The 24101-nt window shown below is 40.5% G+C and overlaps 1 protein-coding gene across 1 annotated transcript in view; it reads right to left on the bottom strand.

The window, feature by feature from the left end:
- phc2b (polyhomeotic homolog 2b) overlaps positions 1 to 23555 on the bottom strand; it is a 27746-nt gene extending 4191 nt beyond the window's left edge. The window contains 12 exon segments of the mRNA XM_079242461.1: positions 1443 to 1683; positions 7088 to 7259; positions 7972 to 8273; positions 13212 to 13512; positions 13767 to 13901; positions 15141 to 15302; positions 15596 to 15670; positions 15785 to 15946; positions 18659 to 19019; positions 23407 to 23455; positions 23458 to 23504; positions 23506 to 23555. Coding sequence (XP_079098587.1) covers positions 1443 to 1683; positions 7088 to 7259; positions 7972 to 8273; positions 13212 to 13512; positions 13767 to 13901; positions 15141 to 15302; positions 15596 to 15670; positions 15785 to 15946; positions 18659 to 19019; positions 23407 to 23455; positions 23458 to 23504; positions 23506 to 23540 — 2042 coding nt within the window. The 5' untranslated portion in view covers positions 23541 to 23555.
- Between the last annotated feature and the right edge of the window lie 546 nt (positions 23556 to 24101).

The raw sequence follows: 24101 nt of genomic DNA, 5'->3' as shown, positions 1-24101 counted from the left end.
ACATCATGAGACCAAGACGACACCTAACAATGGAACAACAGTCCCTTGCCATTGCGATGCTTCAAACAGGACGTTCTCAGACAGAAGTGGCCACTGAGCTTGGAGTGTCACAGAGTGTCATCAGCAGGTTGCAACAGAGATATGGAGAGACTGGAAGAGTCACAGAAAGGCCTAGAAGTGGACGTCCTTTGGCCACATCCCGTGCTGATGACCGCTACATTGTGAACACTGCCCTGAGAAACCGGATGATGAATGCCACTCAACTCCAGGCACGTTTAAGAGAGGTGAGAGGCACCCAAGTGTCACGTCAGACCATTCGAAACCGTTTACATCAGCGTGGTCTGCGTGCTAGACGACCTGCACGGGTACCTGACCACACCACCAGGCACAGGCATCATCGTCTTGCATGGGCCAGGGAGCATTTACGCTGGACGAGGAACCAGTGGGCCTCAGTGCTGTTCTCTGATGAGAGTCGATTCACACTGAGCAGAAATGATGGCCGGCAACGATGTTGGAGACGTCAGGGAGAGCGCTATGCATCAGCCACTGTTGTCACCAGGCGAGCTTTTGGTGGTGGCGGTGTTACAGTGTGGGCAGGGGTGTCCACTTGGTACAGAACTGCCCTACACTTTGTGAATGGTACAGTGACAAGCCCATACTACCTGAATAACATCATTAATCCAGTGATTGTGCCCCTACATGAACAGCACAGGCCTAATTTCATCTTCATGGACGACAATGCTCCTGCTCATCAAGGCCGCATCATCAGGGAACGGCTGTTGGAGACTGGTGTGCCTCAAATGGAATGGCCTGCACTCTCTCCAGACCTGAATCCCATTGAAAACCTGTGGGATCAGCTGAGCCGTCGTGTAGAGGCTCGAGACCCTGCACCCCAGAACCTCAATGACCTGAGGGCTGCCCTTCAAGAAGAGTGGGATGCCATGCCTCAGCAGGCAATAAGTTGCCTTGTGAACAGCATGAGACGTCGTTGTCAAGCTGTAATTGATGCTCAAGGGCACATGACGAGATATTGAGACGTTCAAATTTTTTGTTGTGGTGTAACTACCACTGTTGTTACCTTTTGTGATGAATGAATTTTTTGAGATGAGGAAATCAGTAGTGCATCCTTCTACTTAAATGTGTATATATATATATATATATATATATATGCACACATAATGGGACAAAATGGGACCAATGTTGGATTTTACATCTTGAGATAACAGGCAGTAAAAAGTGCTGCTACACCCTAAGAGTTTCAACCATCTGTACTCTGTCACAGTCCGAGTCCCATCTTCCTGTAATTAATGACTGATTTAGCCTGACGTTATGAGCTGTCACTACAAGCAACAGTGGTGGGTTTGTTTGCCTGATGACAGCTCCCTACAGACATACACACTCGATAGAGTGGTGGCTCCAGGTTGTTTGGCATGTTTCTCTACCAGTAAATTTGAGGTTGAACACTTACACACACAGGGAAAGGCTCTGCTCCCTCCTGGATGACGAAGCCCTCGATGACATGTGTGAGGACCTGGGGTTTGACGATGGCCTGCGGCGGTTTGTTCTCTCCATTTTGCGGCGTGCTGCCGGTCACAGTGGGAGCCTCGCTCTCATTACCTGAGGTCATGGCTGGAGGTGGGGTCCCTGCTGCTGCTGGACTTGGTCTCTTGGCTGAGCTACCTCCTGATCAGGAAAGAAAAATGCACCATCCATTTATATTTACAGGAGCAGAAGCTGTGTAAGATCTGGAGTGTAAATTACATGAAATTAAATGTGGGGGATTTTATTTAAAAATTAAAAAAGAAGCATTTTTATAAACTTTTTAATTACATAATCAAGAAAATAACCAGTTACCAGGATAGCGCTCCATTTTAATCAAAGCTGCCCAACCTTCAATTTTCATCATGTCAAAAATGACACTTTTACAGTTTTCTTTTGTAGTGTGTCATTTTACAGAATATTATTTAAATTTTACACTTTTTCATTAAATAAAAGGGTAATTTGTTATATTGGCAATTTTTAAATCATTCGTCTATAATCTCCTAAGGGTTTAAAGTTAGTTGCTGCTGAAATTAACTTAAAAAAACAAAAAACAAACAAAAAAAAACTATTAAAGGGTTAGATTTGGTCTACATCAAATGCCATTTTACACCAGTTAAGTATTAGAGGCTGGCTTTTAGAGTTCATTTTATAACCAAATACACACAAACCAGATTACGCCGCAGCAACCTGCACACTTCTGGTTTGCTGCCGAGCCAGTCAACATTTCAACTGGTTCGTGGTGTCAATTTAAACATGCACAAAAAACTCAAATCCCCCTACTAATACGTCTACCATCACGACAGCGCCTGAACTTTTTGTTGAAAACCCCACATAAGCGAAAGTAAACATTGAGCCGCCATGCTCCGTCATGCTGAGTGAGAATTGTTTTCCTACCGCGCAGCTTCCGCTCTGTTCACACAGAAAACATGTCCGGTTGGGTTTGTTCGTTTGTTGCTGACACGACGCGCGCACACACCGATCTGCTGCAGGTTAGTTGCACCGCCGCTTCACTAAAAGCCTGCAAATAGGGTCCGCCTCCCCGTTTCCTCCCTCAACAGCTCTGCTGCACATCAACACATTTCAACCGGGAACCTGAACCGACGAGCACAGACCTCTTCCTCCTCTGCAGTTTGCAGTCATCTTCTCCACATCAAAATATCTGCACAATCACTGGATTAAATATCCCCCCCCCCCCAAGTACCGTCAAGAAAAGAAAGGACACTTAGTTATATTTCATTTCATTCAAAGTAACTAAAAGTGTCCTAATGCTACAGTTGTCGATTCAAACCTTTATCCATTAAGCAGTTTTAGAATATAAAGATGTACAATTCTGGCAAAAATGTTAGCTTACATTCATTTCCATGATTAATGTAATCAACTATTTGAATTTTCAAAATCTCCATTTCCAGCTACACAGAGCATGGCTGTAACAAACAAGAATAAATTTGCTAGCCAGAGATAAATCTTTGAGATATAAAACTTGCCACCTTAGTCGCAATCAACAGATATACAGAACAGGAATTTGGTGAAAATGATTATTTATTTATATATCTATATTTATTTGGCGAGATTATGGAGAACGACTTCTGGACAGCTTTAAGGACATTCTGGTCCACCATCCAGCAACTCAGGAGGGGCAAGCAGTGCTCCATCAACACCATGAGCAGTAGGGATGGGGTGCTTCTAACCTCAACTTGGGGAGTTAAGGATGGTCGAGGGAATACATTGAACACCTCCTCAATGCTACCAACACATCTTCTGATGAAGAGGCTGAGCTGGGGGACTCAGGGGTGGGTTCTCCTATTTCTGGGGCTGAGGTTGCTGAGGTGGTTAAAAAGCTGCTCGGTAGCAAGGACCCGGAGGACGACATCCGTCCAGCCTCCCTGGTAAGGTCTATTTAGGGATCCTGAAGAAGGTCCATACAAAAGGATGATCCATCGGATAGTAGTCGAATCCCAGATTGAGAAGTAGCAGTGTGGTTTTTGTCCTGGTTGTGGAACAGTGGACCAGCTCTATACCCTCTTCAGGGTCCTGGAGGGGTCATGGGAGTTTGCCAAACATGTGCTTTGTGAAGTTGAAGAAGGTGTTCAACCATGTCCCCCATGGGAGGTACTCCAGCAGTATGGGGTATCGGACTCCGTTATGCGGCTGTCTGGTGTTGAGAGGATCTGGTTTGGTGGCCCCAGGATTGTGTCTACTCTTTGCAAATGACATTGTTCCGTTGGCTTTATCTGGTCATGATCTCCATCTCTCACTTGAACAATTCGCAGTTGAGTGTGAAGTTGGTGGGATGAGGATCAGTACCCCCAAATCCAAGACCATGGTCCAAAGCTGGGAAAGGGTGGAGTGTCCTCCTCAGGTCAGGAATAAGGTCCTGCCCCAAGTAGAGGAGTTTAAGTATCTCAGGGTCTTGTTAACGAGTGAGGGAAGGATGGAGCATGAGCTTGACAGGCAAATCAGTGCGCTGATTAAAGCCAAAAATACTGTGTACTTTTATTGGTGTGGCTTCATCCTGTTCGGACAGTATATTGTCCCTACCTCTGCACTGGTCTGTCACGGTGAAGATGGAGCTGAGTCAGCAGCTGAGGAGGAGTAGTCAGCTAAATAAAATACCACAGATGGTATGGCTGACGACCGCGCGGAATATGTGCATCATCGTGACAGCACAAGATAAAGAGCATGCACAGAATGACTTAAAATAACTTTGAGCGGACTGAATGTTTACATGAAAAGAATTATTCAGTTTCGATTTAAAATAGGAATAAACCAGCTACTAATCACAGAACTAAATTTAATTTGGAATTGTCATTTTCATTTGGAATCAGGTGTTTACATGGTCATTTTTCATCTCCTTAAAGCGGATTTAACTTTTATTTGAAACTAAAGCTAAATTAAAACCTGTGTAAACGTGGCCTATGTGTGTTTTAGGGACAAAATTAACTCAAGAGAGCTTTATTGGCTAAAAGACATATTTTCGTGTCATCAATGTCGTTGCATGTGGTCTCTACTTCATTAGCGTACAAAGATACTAAGAATGGCGGCTCTCCTCTTGTCTTGGTATACTGAGTGCAGCTCTTGTTGAATTACCAGTGAGGAGCACTGCTTTAAGGATTTGACAAAGTTTGAAATTGAGTTCCTGAATAATAACAGATTGTTTCTTCTTAGAACCATTAGCTATATTGCACACTTTTCTGTCAAATTATAACAGGAACTCAAGTGTAGTATTGGTGGCCATGGATATGTTGGCAGTATTGGACTTTCAGTGATTTCTCAACAGCTGTTTTGCTCAAGATGGACACATTTCTGTGAAAACCACATGGCATTGGAACAGCAAATTAAAAACAGAAACCCAAAGACTGCATACATTTATTATCGTTCCACTGTTTATTGGCAGTGAATGAACCATTTTAGGCCCTGGCCAAATGATGAGCTTTATTTTCTTCCTTCTTCTTGGTCAGTGGTTGTTTTGGGGAATTCCAGCCCTTGAGATCAAATGTTGTAACTGTGTGACATTGTTCAGATGGTTTTGTCTGATTGAGTTAAGTGTAGTGTGAAAGCAAACGAAACAAAACAAAGAAGCAGAGCGGTTTTGAATTCCCTGCCCAATCAAACCAAGTCTCTCAGACTACCCTAGCGTGAATGTGCCCCAAAATTGTGGTAACTATAGTTCACCTTGCTGAGAACTATTCATATGTTCTCTGAAGATCTTTGAAAGAGATTACATCAAACATTAAACAGTCTTAAGTATGACTGCCAGGCCTCTATGTAAAATGCTGAAGAAAGTATCAGATTTTAGTTTTCTTATTCACAATAGTCATTAAGTGAGGTCAGGTTTTAAAGAACTGTAGGACTCAGTTTGGCTTCTTTGAGCAGCTGTCTAAATCTGAATAATACATTGTTAAAACATACCAAACAGTAATTTTTCCAAGTAAATTCTTCAGGTCATATAATAATTTAAAAAGGTAACAGGACCGGTTCTTATCAAGGTTACAACTAAAGCATCCTTCGATAACTGCTCACAAGATTGACAGAAAGGTAAAAAGAACTCCAGTTTGACTGTAAAATGCATTTAAAGATATTTAGCAGCGACTGATTATGTCTTCACTACCATTGTCTCCAGGCTTTAAAGAAGATAAATACAGGATTAAGTGGTTGGGCATTCTGATGAACTTGAATTACACTGCAAATCAATCAGTACCACTGAATTAGCACACAGGTTCTTTATGTTTCAGATTTGTTGGTAGAGAGGCAGCATTTCACTTAATCACTGTTTCATACTGCAGGTAATGTTAGTAAAAATTTTATGTGTAATTTTTATTATCCTTCACATCAATCCTGATGTTTACCCGTTTTGTCTTTTGGAAGTAAGTTGCCTCTTACGATTATAGCTTGACTTCGCACTTACTGACTGTTCGTTAACAGCTGTCAACTGTTCCTTATGTTAAGGACAAGGCCATTTTCAAACGCTGTTTTCAAGCCGACCGAAGCTCACCTTTTTGGTTTTTACTTTTTACAATAATAATGTGGACCAAACAAGTTTGCCCTCAGGCGGTCTCTAGACAAATGCAGCAGGATGTGGAAACCCTTTCTAAGCCATAAAAACTCCCTAAATGGTGATACTGACAACAACTGCCCCTTCAGAATAATAATTCGGATTTAAATAATTCCAAATTTACAGTGTTTTCCTAAAAGTTTACATGGAAATAATATTTGTTAATGAAGGTTTACATGGAAAGGCATCCTTACTTAATTCCGCTTTATACAGGAAGGGTTGGAAAGGGTTTTGGCTGGACCGGGGGCGAGCGTGACATACTTAGTCTACCGTAAACAAACAGTTAGCTTCCTGCTTATAGTCCTTTTGCATGTAACATGGAAAACGCCATAAGTACCAGTTTTGCCATTATTTTGACTATAATTCTAAAGTACCAGTTTGACACGAGCATACTACTTCACGTTTTTCAGCAATGGAGAAGGAGATAGTCAAAAGACTACCGAAGACAGAAAGCAAAACAACGAATGGGATATGTGCGTCATCAGAACGGGACATGTTAAGGAGCATGCGCTGAACGAACAGAATTGACTTAAGAATGGACCTTTTCATTCTGAATTAGGTGTTTACATGACGATTTTCTTTTACCAGTTCAAAGCAGAATAAACTTTTACTTGGAATTAAAGAGGAATTCAAACTCCCATGTAAACGTGGGGACTAAACTGAATAAACTGCACTGACTGCAAGATCACGACTGCACCTCACCTGGAATGAGCTGTCTTGTCTTAGGGTTGGTTATGTTTGGGTGGTCGGGTGAAATGTTCTGCTGGGGTAGGAACTAAACTGGGGCCATTCAAAAATCACTGTTACTCACATCTATGTACTTTACTGTATTCCCAAGTGACAAAAAACAAACAAACAAACAAACAAATCCATATTACGAAAAGTTCTTGGACAAAAAAAAAAAAAAAAAAAAAAAAAAAAGGTCTATCATTCAGAACAAAGTACTCCACAGAAAGCAATTGTACATCTTAGGGAATGCTGCAGGGTGTTTACCTTGTGACTGAACAGGTGGTGTAGCAGAGTTAACTTTGATCTGCTCCCCAGGCTTGGAGGGTTGTGACAGGGAAGGCGCGGGTTGCTGTTGTTGTGTGGATGGTGTCCGACTTGTCTCTCTGACCACTAACGAGGTTGGCTTATCTTTACTGTCCTGAACCAGTCGAGCAGCCTAGCGTGAGCATGAGGGACAAAATACAGAAGGATGAAAAGGATAAATTGAGACGGTGATGACTATAGGCATCAGGAACTGCAGGTTCTTTTCATGTCAGTGACTCAAAATCTGAAAAGCACTGGAGTTGGAAAGCCTCACTGGAAAATTATTACACACAGATTCCAAAACTCAGAAGATTCCTGTGTTTTTTTTACATGTACATCTTGGAGAAGAGATGTAGGCTGTGGGTGTTGTTCGAGCAGCATGTTTTTTTCCCCCCCCCAAACATACCAAATTTAAGGGCATGTAAAAGAAAACCAAAAGCAGAACCTAGAACATAAAATTAAACAAGCAAAATGGATCATGTATGGTAGATTACTGTAAGAAGGATGCTTGCCAGCAACCTTACATCTAAAGGAAGGAGAAAGCTTCACTGTAATACATTTGTTGTAAGACATGTAAGGGAGATAAATATTGAGATGTTTTACCCATTTGATCTGAAGGCATGTGTGAGTTTTTTTTACATTCTGAAGAGTTTCTGACAGACATACTAACTTGTGAACTTTCTGGCTTTAGTTAATTACATATTTATTATGTGACCGGTAAGATCCAAAGTCCTGACAGCCAATTCAGACCATCCACTGCTAACAGTAAAGCAATATAGAAAGGCAGTAACTAGCTGGCATGGATGCAACTGCAGAAAAAAGGCATTGTGTCTCACTGTCCGTACCGTTGGCTGTATTTGTAGGTTGATGGCAGTAAGCTGGACTGGCTGAGCTTTGGCATGGCTGATGGAAGAGTGCAGGGCATGTGGGCTGATGGTGGAGTGGAAGATGGTGGCTTGCTGGTTTGGAGTGGAAGGCTGGTGAGAGGCAGGTTTAGGAAGCACGGGGACAGGGTGCTGTGATGGCAGAATGGAGGCTGTCTGAAGCGGCTGGCCCGTCGTCCTTTGGGAGGTTTGGCTCTGCTGGACCACAAACTGCTGCTGTTTGTGTTGCTGAACCAGCGGATGAGGCTGAATCTGGGGGTAAGCTGAAATGAGAATCACACCATCTTTAAACTCTTTACTCATGTCTCAGAGTGCTTTACACCTAAAACCATACTTTCTTGAATTAGTCTTGTTGGCTGCACATGCTTATGGGCACCACTGGAAATGGAAAAACTGGAGAACACAGAGAAGAGCTGTTATCAAGTGGGCTTACTCGATTAAAGCAATAAAACAAACAAATGAATAAAATAAAAAAGCTGTATTAAGACAGACCACATTTTAATCATCCACAAGATGGCAAAATGTCCTGAGGTGAAAGCAAAACATGATCAGGAGCACTCTGTCACAAGCTCGTAAAAAGTGAAAAATGTGGACGTCTACACAAAAGATCTTGTTTCACAGTACAGCCTTCACCCCTGTGCCCTTTGTAGACAAGAAGTAATATTAAGAGCTTGTTGAAAGATGCGCAGACAGGGCCAGTATTGCCGTTTTGGCCTGACCATTACTCACAAATTGTTTCAAAATGGCCTGTCACCACCTGTCAGTGCTGTTGTGGGTTAAAGACATCCTGATCTCATAACTTTCACTGAAGCCAGAGACACATCACATCAATCTTGTATTGTGGCAGCATGTGTGAATGGAAGAGTGTTCAGAGCATGTAGCCTGAGGCTAGTCTAATTTTAGAAATGCCTCAAGAAGAAACATGAAGGGGGCAGCTGTCTATAACACCTTTCACAGAGTTAATGTTGACTTAATAGGTCCCAGTCTCTCTCCTGTCTCTTTAACCAATCTCCACCAGGGACACAAAGAATAATAAAATCATTATTATCAAAACCTAGTCAAGAAATGACATACTCCTGCACCAAAGTGCTCCTGCTGGGTGACCCATGTGAACCAGGAGGTTTACTAGTTAAAAACTCAATAAATCAAAGCGTAGAAAACTGCCAAGTACGTCAGCAATTGTCTCAGATCCCCCATATCCCACCCTCCTCCCCAGTTCCTCCCATGTTCTGTGTGGGATAGGCTCCATCTGGTATCAGAGTTTCCCTGTGAGGCGCTAACCACAGTCTGTACCCTGCTGTGGAAAATATAGATGTTTTTAGCCCAAAAATTTGCATGTCATTAATGCTTTTAATGTTACAAGATTAGCTGGAAAGCGTTTTCTTTTCACATGGTGAGGCAGAGCAGACTCCACTAACAGAAAATCTGGTTAGCTGTGGTATAAGGGGAGGACCTTTAATGATTATAACTGTTAAAAGCAGGATAAAGTCAGCTGCAACCAGCAAAAGAAAGAAAAAAGAAGCTACCACGGTGCGTTAAACCACAACATCATCGTGATTTTGTCCATCATGACCACATCTAGAGTCTAAAACTGGCATTCAAACTCAAAGGAGAACTTGGCACTGCCCTCTAGTGGATATATTGTCTAACAACCACGCCAGCCTAAAGCACGTATTAGTGTACGGGAGCAATGATATATGAAACAGAAAAACTGATTTACATACGTGAAGAAAGCATAAGGCTGAGCATGAGGCTGTACAGTGAACTGACTGGAAGCTTCTCAAAAGATAGAAGTTACCATGAGGTTATCCCATCTTTTGTAGAAACGGTCTGCATTTATTATGTCTGTTGTTTGCGCAGTGTGGCTTACATTAGAGCCAAAACACACATCAGCAAAACAAACTGGAAAGGATTGTGTTAAAATCTGCTCATTTAAGAAGCAAAATAATGAATGAACCACCTCAAGGTGTTAACATGCCAAACGTTTATCTTTTACTTGAAAAGCAGTCCTAAGTTCATACAAAATCAGGAGATTCCCAGGCAAATATGGCAGAGGGAGGGGGATTTCAGAATAACTACACACCGGATGCAACCAGCCCTCCCCAAGATTCCTGACAACTTTCTCAAGGCTCTAATGAGGAACAGAAAGCAGTTTTGGGAGAGGAGAAAGAAAGTCATGTAAAATCTCCATCTCCTTTAAGGTCTTGAGATTAAGGACTGAAATGATGCAGACCCCCATTCCCACACACACAGAAATCACATCATGTTTATCATTGGCTGTGGTCACTACTCCCCCGCATAAGTGTTTATGGACCTCTTACTGTTCAATGTCCTGTATCAGAAGACTTTATGGATTCCTTTGTAGCACCAGGCCCTGGAAAATCCCAGAGTTTCCACATGCTCACTGACTGTCATTTTGGCTAACTTTTAGCATACACATTATGACCTACAAGAACATGGAAACAACAAGCAGTCCAGTCTTTTCTCATTGCAAGAGAATTCAAATCAGGTTAGCAGATGTTTCTATCAAGTAGGCGTTTGCTTATGAAGAACATTACTAGAGTTAAAGACAAAATCCCACCCATCAGTCAAGATGCTTAAATATTAGCTTTTCATTTGGGACATTTATGATTTACTAAGTATACAAAAAGAGTGAAATCAGAGCAAGATGTTTTTTGTGATTCAACCCTTGAAATTCAAATGACGACCCAGATTCAGTTGAGTCCAAACAAAGCTTTTTTTCTTATCTGAATCCACCCCAACAACCTTCTCTGAGCCTGATTAACACTATATTGACTCCTCAGCATCTCATGTGCACACCTGTCCCTTGTGGCCTGCTGCTATGGTAACAAGTTCTTTTTTTTTTTAACCCAGACAGCAGCATGCAGCCAGATTTTCAGCTTCTATCCTCCTTTTCATTTTATGCGAATCCATTACTGAAACAAAGCAAGACACAGTTGTGCACTTCCACGCTCAAATAATCCTTCCTCCCCCTCACTTCACAAAGGCACCATCCCAAAAACATACACACATATTTGCATAGGCAGACAACAACATGCATTCAAATAGATTCATTCTGTTAAAAATAATAATAATAAAGGTTTATAGTCAGTCATGTGCACACATGTCCAAAGTCACATTTCCTCATGAACACGTTTATCCGGAGTTCTTTTTATTAGAAACTAAACAACCTGATGGTAATCATCCGTTTTACATGATGGCACGTCATAACTGTTCCTGCTCCCTGTGTGGGAAACAGTTTCGCTCTGGTGCAACCACACACAGACATGTGCACGCAGACAGGTGAGCACGCTTCTGCCAATAGGACAGACAGATAGGACATGTTGGAAAACACGTCAACCATGTCATGTCAGAAAAACGGACACAAATATATTTTAGAACTCCAACAGGAAGAGCAGCCAGAGTATTTCTCCTGTTCCGGTGTTACACCAAGCACCAAGCCTCGCAGCACACACAGCTAAAGCTGAACTTACCATCATTACTGTCATTTCTGATAAGTATTATGGCTTAAAATGGATCCTATATTTTTTGCAGGTTATCTGTGATCTGAACTTAAATACTTAGATCGACTTCATGGAATGAAAACAGTATTTACTGGAACATTTTGAAAGTTCAACTTTTTTCTGGATAGAGTGTTTTGTGTCACAGCATTTCTGTCATTTATGGAAAATTAGTCCGTGATGAAGTTTGGAAAAGCTACATGGCTTCACAGAATGTAGCTGTCACATGATGCTTTCATTTAGTCACTTTCACATATGACACACTGTAACACTGTGACGCTGCAACCAGTAAGTTACATGTTGCAGAATTAATGAATACATCATCAAGCTGTACTGATATTAGGGTTGCAGATATTTACATCTTGTTTATTAGGCCTCTATGTAAGTTAAATGTATGAAATTAACACTGAAGAGTCAAAAGAGATTCATGACCATATTATTAAATAAGATACCAAGTCTCTATTTTAGCACAGAGGTCATCACCCTGTCAGCTCTTTATAGTATTCATCTCGGTCAAACGCAAACCCAAGGGCTGTGAACCTGGGGAAACACTGGATATTGTAGATCCACACACACAAATTGTTTCCTGCCATTCATAAAATTTGATGTTTCATCAGGATTTTCTTAATAATAAGCAAATACTTTTGAAGGGACTTATTCTGCAAACAAACTGGATTTAATTTGACATAATCAGCTTGTACTGCTGGCACATTCACACTTTCACGTGAAAAAAAAAAGCAGCTTTTGACTTTTACTTACATAATACGTGGTTTAAAAAAAAACAAAAACAACATGTATTGTGTGGCAGTGTGACTTTTAATTCACAAAGCACTTAAACTGTCCCAGGCACAACCCAACACAGTCTTTCATATGCCTGGTTTCACCCCTTTTAGGGAAAAGTTAGATCTTTAATACAGGCCCTGACAGGCCACACTCACAGCCAAGAGAGCTCCTAAAAGTATGAAGTTAAATACTTTCTCCTCTAATCTTAATGCAAACAAAAGACCATATATCTGCCTGGAACCTCAGCTTAAGCTTAAGATCTGTTACAAGCAGAAACATGCATTAGCTGGCAAAAAATGTAGTTGTTTAATTTTGTCAGCTAACTAAAGTGAAAACAAATGTCAGATGGTATTTTGAGTAGTTTTGGTCTGAACAGAGGAAATATCAAACCACTGAAATATATGGAATGCTTACATTTTACACTCCACTTGGACTCCTTGTCAAAGGACACAAGACTGACACTGCTTTTACAGAGGACATGGCAGGATACACACATGAGAGCAGCTGGAAAGCTCAGTCTGTGTTCACACATGATGCATTCAGTAACAGTAGTAAAAATGTCCCCAGGGCTATAATAATTGGCCTAATTAGGGGTTTTACAAAATATGAAGAGACCTACTAAAAGCAGAAAAGTCTCCCAAGGTTTTCAGATTCATCCTCTGGGGACCAAGAATATCTGCTATGCATAATTTCACAGCAGTAGTAAGGTGTTTATATTTTTCATTAACAGAGAAGTAAACGTTCTCAGGATCCAGAATAGACCACACACTTTTATTTATTGTTTGCATTTTCTAATATTTTTTCAGTTTTAAAAAGAAAGAATAAAAAACTGAATAAATTTCATTGAAGCTTTTCCACTAGCAGCTTATACATTTGTGAAACACAAGCTCTACTTACCTGGAGCGATCAGAGGCTGAGCACTGACAGCCGTGACACTGCGACTCATGTTCAAAGCTCGAACTTCTGTGACGGCTGCACTGTCCCCCTTCTTTCCCCCATCGCAGATGCTGTCAGAAGAACCCGCCTTCCCCCCTGTGGAGGCTTGGGTCCCTTGGCTGGGATTTTTGATCAGTGAGGCAGGCTGAATGGGCATCGGGTTGTGTTTCAGACTAAGAGCTTGCAGGGTCTGCGTCTGAGTCTGAGAGGAAGATGTGGTCGCCCCCTGCTGGCCACGAATAGCCAGGTTTTGGACCTGGTTCTTAACAGAAACGGAGAAAATTTTATCTTTTTTTTCCTATAATTTGATTAAATTTTTTTTAAAATATTAAATCAAAACAACACTTCTATTTAGTTGCTTTTTAGTAAGTTTTAAGGTCATTCTTTATGACTAATCTGCTTAATATATAAAAAATATGCTAGTGTCATTGAAGTATTTGTATAGTCTTTGTATTTATTATAAATATGCGTAGAATGATTTTGCCGTTTCAGTGATATGCGGTGCTATGAGCCAACCTGTGATGAGGCCTGTGTGGAGCTTTCTGACTGGACAGTTGTCACTGTGGCCGCTGGGGTGAAGATGAGCTGCGGGGACAGAGGAACTGCCCGGCCCAGGCTCCTTGCCACCTGTACCAGGTTACTTTGCTGGGCCTGAAAGGTATAAAAAAAAACATTAAAAGATGGCATGAATGATCTCTAATTACAAAAAAAAAATCATAATAATAATCTTCTTATTTTCCTTGATTGATTGAAGGAAATTTGTGCCCTTTATGGAGATCAAACATCACATCTAGGGATGGACCGATTCACTTTTTGGGAGTTCCGATCCGATTCAGATATCTGAAATTTGAATATCTGCAGATACCTATATTTGTCGATACCAAATCTGTTTATGTGAACATTATTGTGACTCTGGTTATTATTGCTGTTACAAATGTGAAAGATTTCACTAGGTTGTAATAAATTACCCATCCTTTCTGAAGTTACCTCACCAATACAAATATAATAACATTACAGATTGAACAATTTCAACAATTTTATTTTGATTTGGCACATTTTACGTAAATACAATTATGTGTGGTTTTGAAACAAAGATCTAGCTTTTAGTGTAACAAAAAATGTCACATTTTTTACATTCAAGGCATTTATTTCTTTTAAAACATGTCTGAAGCATGTCATCAAACACATCTACGCTTGCTTGACCAGTGTGGTATCGGTACACTTTTATGAATACCAAGTACGAGTACACACTGGTATCTGTATTGGTGTATCCCTAATCACATCAGTAATAATTCATTTACAAGTCTTCATAAAACTGAACACTTACACAACAGTTATTTTCTACGTTTATATTTACACCATTTGAATGTTTTAGCTTTACATATGCAACATTATGCAATCAGAGAAAATATCTATATGTAGAAATTGAACAAAAGTCAACATAAAAAGGCTCAATCTGTAATCAAGCATAAAGCAAAGTGTTGTAATGTATTTTTTCTGCAAGCAACAAACATCACATTTGAAAACTTGATCATAATGAGGAGGCGATGCCAGTTTCTATGCCAGCTGCACGGCCGATGGCACATTGAAACAGGGATATTAGAGACAACCAGCTGTCCTTAAGCAGAGCTTTTATATTCTTGAAGCATTTTTTTTCATCACCAAGACCAACAGAGAAAGCAGCTGTAATCTCTGAAATGTTTTACAAGTATTTGTGCAATTTCAAAACTTGCCTCTGAAGTTGTTTGCCGACTTTCTCACTACTACCATGAAGGAACACAGTCTGAGTTGGTCTCATTCACTCAAGCGATTTCTGAATGCGTCTGCAATTATGTATGTATGCTCATGTAAATGTTCCAGTGGCTATATTCTTCATCTCTGCACACTCACCATCTGTGCACGCAGGTACATCTGTGCCTGGCTGGCTGTAAGAGTGGGGCTGGATTGGCTGCCTAGCAGAACAGCTTGCTGGGAAATACTGGTGGGGGTGGAACTGATGCTCTGGGCCCGACTGATCAACTGAGCTGCTGCTGGGGAGGTGGTCAGGTTGATCTATGGGAAGAGATTAACAGGATTATTTGTTTATACACTTCTCATGCCTCTCCTACTATTAACACACAAGACTCTAAAGCACTGCACTTCGGATACATTTCGGACCAATAAACTGCTAATTCTTCTTCTGCTCAACATGTTGCCCAAAGAGATCAGTCTCTGCTAAAGGTAAAAGTGAAGAACAACAGTGGTGTAGGCATCCTGGCTCTCATGCTAATCTGATTCCACAATTACCTAACAGGAAAAAGATCAACCAACCCTAAAAGAGACAAAGTCCTTGAAGCTGAACTTACGGTCGCCTGAGTAGACCCTGTCTGCTGAGATGAAGTGCCGTTCTGTGAGGTTTGCCGACCAGCTGCAATGCTGGCCTATCATAAAGCGACAGAGGTGGGAAGGAAGAAACAATAAATGCTGTTTCTGAGATACGTGTTGTAGCAGGTCAACAATCCTCATCTCTATGTGCTGATGGGCTCCGTACTGACCTGCTGAACGGCAGCTAGACTCTGCAGCTGGGCGGTACTGAGGCTGTGCTGCTGCTGGAGGGCAGCCGTTTGTAACATCAGATGCTGCTGCTGGGCAGCATACATCTGCTGCAAGTACTGTGCCGCTGTATTTGGCTGTCTGTGTAATGCCTGCTGGAAAACCTATAAATAAAGTCACACAAAAAAAAAAAACAGATTCACTGTCTTTGGCCCTTTTATTTATTTTTCATTGAAATAAACAGGTACACAAAAAACAAACAAGCTTTTTGTGATAATTACGCACATAAACAAACAAAAGGCAGACAATCTTTTAAACGTTTTTTTGTAATGCCATATTATGACAATCAATGTTCATAATTGCCAACATGAAATATTGCATGATTAATTCAAAACCATGCAGGGTGGAAATGTGATTTTGTCATCTTTAGAGTGTCTGTAGCCCAAGTCTGCTCTGCAATATCTGCTATCCTGCAACTTCTAGATGCATCCTTTCTCCAACACATCTGAACCTAATGGCTGAATTCCCTCATTTCCATGTCATTCAGTTCTGCAGAGGCCTGGTTAGGAGCTGTTCATTTGATTCAGGTTTTCTGAAAAAATGAATTTTAAAGTCCCGGGATCTCGAAGACTGGAATTGGGCACCCCTGCCTTGGAGTAACAAGTCAAACTACCAATGCTAAAATAAACATTTAAGTGTAAAAAGAATACTGTGATCAAAGTGTTGCTCATAATCTGTAGTTTTTGTGTTGTGGTGGACTTCAATGCTTTGTTTATTGCTTTGTTAATTTAGTTTAGTCAGGGTTTAAGTAAGTTATTTCTATTGCTGTGTGTTTGTTAAGTAAAAAAGTATGTCTTTTTTTTCCTGAATCATGCTTATCGCCTGCGCTTAATTTTCTTCATTCCACATGACCATGTTGGTGTGAAGACAACTGGGACTTTACTGGTATGTGTAGATAAAGTGAAGTTACAAAGAGAAGAAGAGGACATTGATATAAACTCATTAGCAGCTAATGCTACTTCAGGAGACAGTGAGAAACAGTATTTAAGCCGTTTGTATTTAAATTTCCCTAAATCTGAAAACTTCGCAATCAGACGGATGACGACTCGTGACACCAGAAACTGAAATAAATCCAACGGAGTCTGAAGAACACAACGTAAATCATCCCTCTCACAAAATATATGGCAAGCATGAATGCATGTACACGGTTTGTGATCTAAAACTTGCTGAAATAATAATGTGTGGTTAAAGTGGAACTATTTATGTGCATTTAAGGCTAATTTATTTTTATTTCTGAGCCCAGAAGGGCTGGGATTGATCGACTTATTGTCACAAATCGCTTTATTTACTTCAGACCGACCCTCTCCGTAGGCTGTCAGATTAACCTGTGGGCAAAAGAGTGAATTGAGACTCTTCCGCATTAAGCCCCGCCTCCCGCCAGACATAGGTTGTCACTGATTGGTCAGCTGCCATTGCACTCTGTCTGGAACGCACACCGCAACTGCTTTCGCCGTCATTGTAACATCTCATAAACAGAAGGGTTAGGCTAATATAAACTCAATAAAAAAAAACAAAAAAAACAAAATAAAATGTCAACACATAGCATACAGCCCTACATGTTGGAACCTGAATCAGACCCTGAAAACGAAGTGGAAAACAGCAACCCACAGCAATGAATGCAGCAGGATGTCTTTCTTTGGTAAACTCACCAGCCATCGTTGGAAACAACTTTATCTGACGTTTTCCAACTGCCTGATGTATTTGTACATGCCCTTGTTAACCAGTAGAAGGTAACCAATCACCGAACCTTATCCCCCAGGATGTCACACGGATTTCCAAGTAGAAAAAACTCTCTAAAACGACGCGTTTTTCGTCGTCATGGAAACCGAATGGAGAGAGTGCTGGAACTCAAACTCAAACTCAAACATACGTTTCAGTGATAAAAAAACAGTGCCGTTCACATGTCTGATGAGGATTCAACACTGTTACACTGTAGAAAGCTCAGAAAACTCAAAATACCATAATAGGACACCTTTAAAAAAACATTGGAGACATCACTTTAAAAACATTTGTAATTTTGCACAGACCTGGCTGTTCCCTTCTACTAATAACTAATCAAAACTACTTGCTATTCAGAGAGAATAAAAACATATCTATGGTACAGCACACAAGAAAGGAAACCTCCCCAACCAGGAACCAGACAAGTCCCAGCAAATTCTTGACCTAGTACAGCTTAACTTTACGCACTGGCACCAACCCCCCACCTCCCCCTCCCCCCCAAAAAAACTCCCACTGTCATGTTCCCAAGTAACCAGAGAGGATGTTCACCTGGAGGCCACAGAGTCACTGAATACACCAGACAAACACCTCAAACGCCTGAGCTCTCTCAGAGTATAAAAACCAGCAGTGATTTATGTTCAGAAGACCCGTCTGTGACAACAGTGTTTGCTTTTTAATTGTGAGGAAGCAAAGTGCAAGAAAGGGAGGGCTTAGTCTTCCCATTACCCTACTGTCAAATCATCAGCACTAAAAGTTGAGCGGACCTCATTCAGAGGGAGACTAAGCCTGTGCAGAGGCTTATCCTGAAGTCAAAAGGTCAAGAGCACTAAAGAACAGAAACATTCCTTCTTCTAACAAGGATAGAACCAATGGCACATAGCATTAGTTTTGTTTCCTTCATCTTCTAATTTCATCAATTTATTTCTAATGAAAACTTTTTGACATTTTGCATGTAAATCTAAAAATCTTAATTAAGCTAAACTACTGCCAACAGGGGGCGGTAGAGCAAAGGATATAGACCAACATGGTGTGAGGACAACAGTCCCAGCTTAATATTCCAGTCCCTAAAAGATTTTTTCAAACACACTGATACTCACTTGCACTGTCTGTCGGTCGGGTATTCCACTGTAAACTGATATCTGAGGCACTCCCTGTCTTCCTGCTGTGGTGCTACTACTACTGATATTACTACTAGTAGTAGTAGTACTACTGCTGTTACTATTACTGCTGCTCGTGGAAGTAGCAGAAGCAGTCGTGGTGGTGTTAGAGGTGCTGCTACTGCTCACAGCTGTGGTGCTGGGTGAGCTGGTTATGGTGGAGGAGGAGGTGGTAGTGTTGGTCGTGGAAGTGGTCCCAGTATTGCTGGCAGTGGAGGCAGGGACTCCGGGTTCACTTTCCATGGTGCCCTCTGCTCTTCTCACCTTTGACCCCCGGCTCTTCTGAATGGCTCTCCTGTGCCTTAAAGAATGAGGGGAAAAAGGAAAGTGCATGAGCAAAAGGCACAGCAACACACAACACTTTCTTTGAGCACAAATTGGCAAAGTGAGTTTCTACAATTAAGTAGGGAAACCGCACTGGTTTAAGGTTGCAGAAGCTAAAATACATCAAAATATGGCAGACAATACAATATTAAGTCAAGTATCAGCAATAAATGTGCAGTGTTAATTATTGAGTAGTAAATTAAGTTAAAAAAATGCATAGAGTCCAATTTGTGTTCATTCCAGCTCGCACAAACCTTTTTAATGTGCTTGTCCTACATTTTATGTCAGAATGATTATCATTTTTAAGTTTGTTTCATTTTTTTCCCCATAATTTGAGAGTAAGATTAAAAACTTAGTCTGTAAAACACTTTCAGTAACTTATTCAGCTTAATTACCAATGACCAAATAAAATTTGATTATGGGTTTCATCACAAGCAACTTAAAAGTATGGCATTATTATACAGGATGTCTTTGTCTGCAGGTTTTTGGAAAAGTCTTAAAGTCAATATTTCAACTTGGCCCTAAAAGAATGACTTTGGAATTTGTCCCCACAGCCTGGGACTTTACAGACAATCAGATACATAGAGACTCCATAAAACCCATTTTTCACTTGAATATAAAGCAGGGAAAAGACAAATCCCACCGCTCTGACCAAGTCACATGTAAATGTTGTTCTGGTGTCATGTCCATGCAAAACTGTTCATGCAAATGGTTTGTTATATGCTGAGAGCATGACAGTGTGTTGTTGAAAGGCTGCAAGACTACAACTACTGATTTAGAGCTGGATGTGTGATCATAGCTAGTTTTCATTTTAGTTTTTGTTAGTTCAATAAAATTGCACATGATCAGAAGGAAGAAGCTATTTAAAATGTTGTTGCGGACATTCTGCCAGTTCCTTAATTACCTTTATTTATTTTTACTTAAATATTATAAACTGTGAAATTTAGAGGATTTTGACACTTGTAGAAACTTCAGGATCCTGTGTGTGTGATGACTTTACCAGACCAGTAGGACATGGAAAAACAAAAAAACCCCTGCCTGAGATTTGTCTTTCTGGACAAGGTTAAAATACATACATATATAGCACGGGGTCACTGTCCTGCAGGTTTTAGGAGCTTCAAATTAATGGGCCATTATATAGAACTTGACAAGAAGCTGTTGACGCCATTACATGTAAATCAGGTGTGTTGGAGCAGGAAAGCATCTCACACCTGGAGGACGGAGGCCCCTTGAAGAACCCTGTTTGGCATTCCTGGAGTCTAACAACACAAGTCTCCTTGTGTAAAACGACACTTTGTAAACAATTTATTTCTTCCCCGTCTGAAGGTGGAATCTAGCAGAAAACATCTGGCGGCACTTAAAGACTTTGGTGGAGATAAAATTCAGTGACTTTAGCATTAAGGTTTGTTGTTAATCTTAGATAATGATTCATGTGAACTACACCATAAAGATTCAGTGAGTTAACTAAAAAGACAAAATAGGTGTATTACTATTATTATATAATGATGATTATGATGATTATTAATAATTATTATTAGAAATTATCATAATGATACATAAATAGCATCCTTTAGTTTCTATCCATCTTTTTTAAAGCATGAACCACATAAATAAAGACTAGGGCTGGGTATCAACACTTATTTCCTGAATTTATTCAATTTGATTCATAACAGTCAGTTTCATTACATTTCAGCTATATCCAATTCAATATCAATAAATTTACAAATACTTATGGAACATCATTTTTCTTGAATATTAAAGAGATTCTATGACAATTATTTTGATAAAAACAAAACAAAACAAAAACCCAGAGCCCTTTACATAACCATCCAAGTCGGTTCTCTGGAAGTCTTCAGATTATTGTAATAATGTGATAATATGATATGGAATCGATCGCTGCCTACATTTCCAGTACGTTTTCAGATTTATGTCAGAGTATGTGCATTTTGATGTCACTTCCGGTCATTTTCAAAACATTCTGTGTTTCTATGCCACCAGTGATCTCAGCTTTAGCTGCTAATGTGAGACGTAATAAGCTGCTAAACAGTTTACAAGTAAATTTACTGTAATTTTGAATGAGAGAAATCAGAAATGGGGATTATCTCAGATTTTAGGCATTTAGGTTTCTTGTCACAGCTATGAACATAATTCACCAACAACCCTAACCCTTATCCTCCTCATTTATATAGTTTCTGATAGTGTTTCAGACTTATATTTAGAATTTTATTGAGTGTGCAAAAACAAAATTTAATTTTAAAGCTTGAATACAGCATCATCTCGCATTATAGCGAATATTCACAAACTTTTAATAATGTATATGTGCTAAGATCTTGCCGAGCATCTGCAAATCGTGAGTGAGGAGGGTCACTGTTGTCATTGGATACACGTTAACATAAAAAATAGGTTTTATGAACGGACATTGGATTAATTTAATTTGAACGGTTTCTAATTCACTAAGTGATTCTTTTAAACCTAGCTGTACACGAAACCATTAACTGCAGTACAAAATAATTATAACGGTGTTATAAAAACATCTCCATCACAGACTTTCGAATTGGTTTTTTTGTTGTCAGTCAAAAAAGAGGAAATGATTGAGGCTCTTCCCACTGGAGCTTTCTAAAAGACATCTCCTGGCGCTCCGCCATCCATTAATAGAGAAGCTAAAAACATCCTGAGCTCTCTAGGCTGATGAGATGGAAGGGGTCATTGTGGTTAAATATGTGCAAAAGATGGGAGGAAAGAAAGCCTGCCTCACACAAGTGCAAAGATCTAATTATTTAAGGTTTACAAATAACAGTCAGAAGGATTCAATAGAACCGAATTCTAATGGAACAAAACGGGGGGGGAAACCTCATCAAGAACTTGACTGGTGTCAAGAGAGAGGTGGGATTAATGACTCTGGGTGTTGAGGGATTCAACTGAAATGACAACTAATGTTACAGCACTTAAAGCAGGCATAGAATTGCTACCCCTATAGGTTAGAGGTGATCACATTTAAGTTATATTGGCTCAAAGGGGGAAAGAGTAAGTAACGGGTGAAGGCTGAGTGCATAGGATGAAGATTTAAAATGGGGTGGAGTGGAAAGAGGGTGTGATGGAAGTAATTAAATAAGGAGCAATTCTGCTGCCATCCTTAAGCTATTTCCTCCTCCTCCTTGTTATTCTTTTGAGAGGATTAAGGACCAAAGCGCAGCTCTATAGCCCACTTAAGTCACAATAGAGACTTGAAACTAAACTGCAGTCTTCTTTAACCATATGTTACTCATTAAATTAGCAAAAGCAGAAAAGCCACAAATAACTCTGGACAAAAACAGATCAGGGAGTAAAAGGCTTGATATTTAAGCTTGACTGGTGTAGAAATGCACAAATTCAAGAAACACTTTAGAAGCAACTTAAAGGAAGGAAACTGAAATGTGAAATGTCAGAGTATTAAGGCAAAAGTCTCCAAGGAGATATTGTGTTGAATAATGACCATTAATTAAAAATAATTCTAACCAAAACTCGTGAAAATGGCCTTAGACAACCAGAGATTAATCTAAATGCCAATGCAAAATTCATACCTAAATATTTGGGCTCCTAAAAAGGCTCAAATCTAATCATTTGTGGGTTTACGGTGGTAAACAAAGCACCGCTGCTGCCAAAACCTTCCTGCCTGTAAGTAGTCATTAGCCTACATCCCAGAGTCTGCCTCCCATTGCCTCCGTATGTGTGGAGAGGGGAGGGAATCCCCTCTGGTAATGATGGCTTAAACCCCTGTCTCTCTGAGCGAAGTCATCCATCCACCACTGAAGAGGTGGAATGGAACCCCCCCCCCACTCCAAACCCAAGTCCTCATCTGTAGCCACAGTCTGGCTTTTAGTTTGTTTCAGGAACAAAAAAAAACACAGAACCAACAGAGAGTGGTAAAGATAACGTGCCTGACAGAGCATGGAGACGGTACCAGTGCCCAGTCAACATCCTTTTCAGTACTTCGCCTCTAAAATAGGAAGACATATTAATATGCTCATGCTAGCATGACAAGCCTGCAAGAACTGACTATCAGATGTGTGTCTGGAGAATCAGAACAGCCAGCAGGATGATGAGAGCTGTTAAGAGACTGTCAGACAGACTGACTGTCTCTATAGAGCTTATATCACAATAAGGAAAAGCCTCCTCCATCAGGGTCCATCCTTCAGTCTGAACATAGCACTCAGATGACCCCCAGAAAACAGACCGCATGAAAGCATATGTCAGCTTCACTTATCGACCGATGTCTAATGGGTTTTAATTGCCAGAAGATCACAAACATACGCTCGTTTGGATGTGTGTGTGCAGAGATACTCTGCTGCTGAGACAAAGCCCCCCCCAACCCTGATGCTCCCTACCTCCTCCGACACCCCCAACGCGATGCAGGGGTATGATGCCCCATCCCCCGGGAGTGTGCTGTCCTCCTGCACAATGTAGCTCGTCTTTGTCTGTCTCACTGAGTGGCAGGCTGGTTGGCTGACTGAGTGAGCATGTACGACGGTGTTTCTGTGCTATATTCAAACCCCCAGCCCCTCTCGTCAACCCCCAACACACAGCGAGCTCATCATCCCAGCATCAACACCCCTGTCTACCAACCAGGCCACGGCCAGCCTCCTGATTATGTGGTATCCTAGCGACAGCCAACGGGGTGCTTATGGAATCCCCTTGCAGAGAAGCGTGCTGATTGGACGAATGACTCCTCTCTAATGAAGATGATGGTAATGATTTTACTGTCTTTCTCCTCCCCCTCTTACGGTGCCAGAACCCTGAATGTTTTTTTAAACACCTAAAGCCACTGCATAATGTTTATCACCCATATTATCATTAAAAAGCCACAGATCCAAGTTAATAAGGACATTCCATTAAAATACAACAGAATGCTTTCTGTTTTGTATCGTCAACATATGAAAAATGAAAAAAAAAATATTGACATCTTTTTCTGCGGCAAGTTTTATAAAAAGTGTTGAATTTTGATTCTGTTTTATAACATTTGAGAAACAAACGTTAATCCAGAAAAAAAAAAAGTTAACCAGTATGATTATCATGCAATAAC

Source organism: Telmatherina bonti, assembly GCF_933228915.1.
Source record: "Telmatherina bonti genome assembly, chromosome: 6".
NCBI classification, from domain to species: domain Eukaryota; kingdom Metazoa; phylum Chordata; class Actinopteri; order Atheriniformes; family Telmatherinidae; genus Telmatherina; species Telmatherina bonti.
This window is presented reverse-complemented; position numbering and strand designations above follow the sequence as displayed.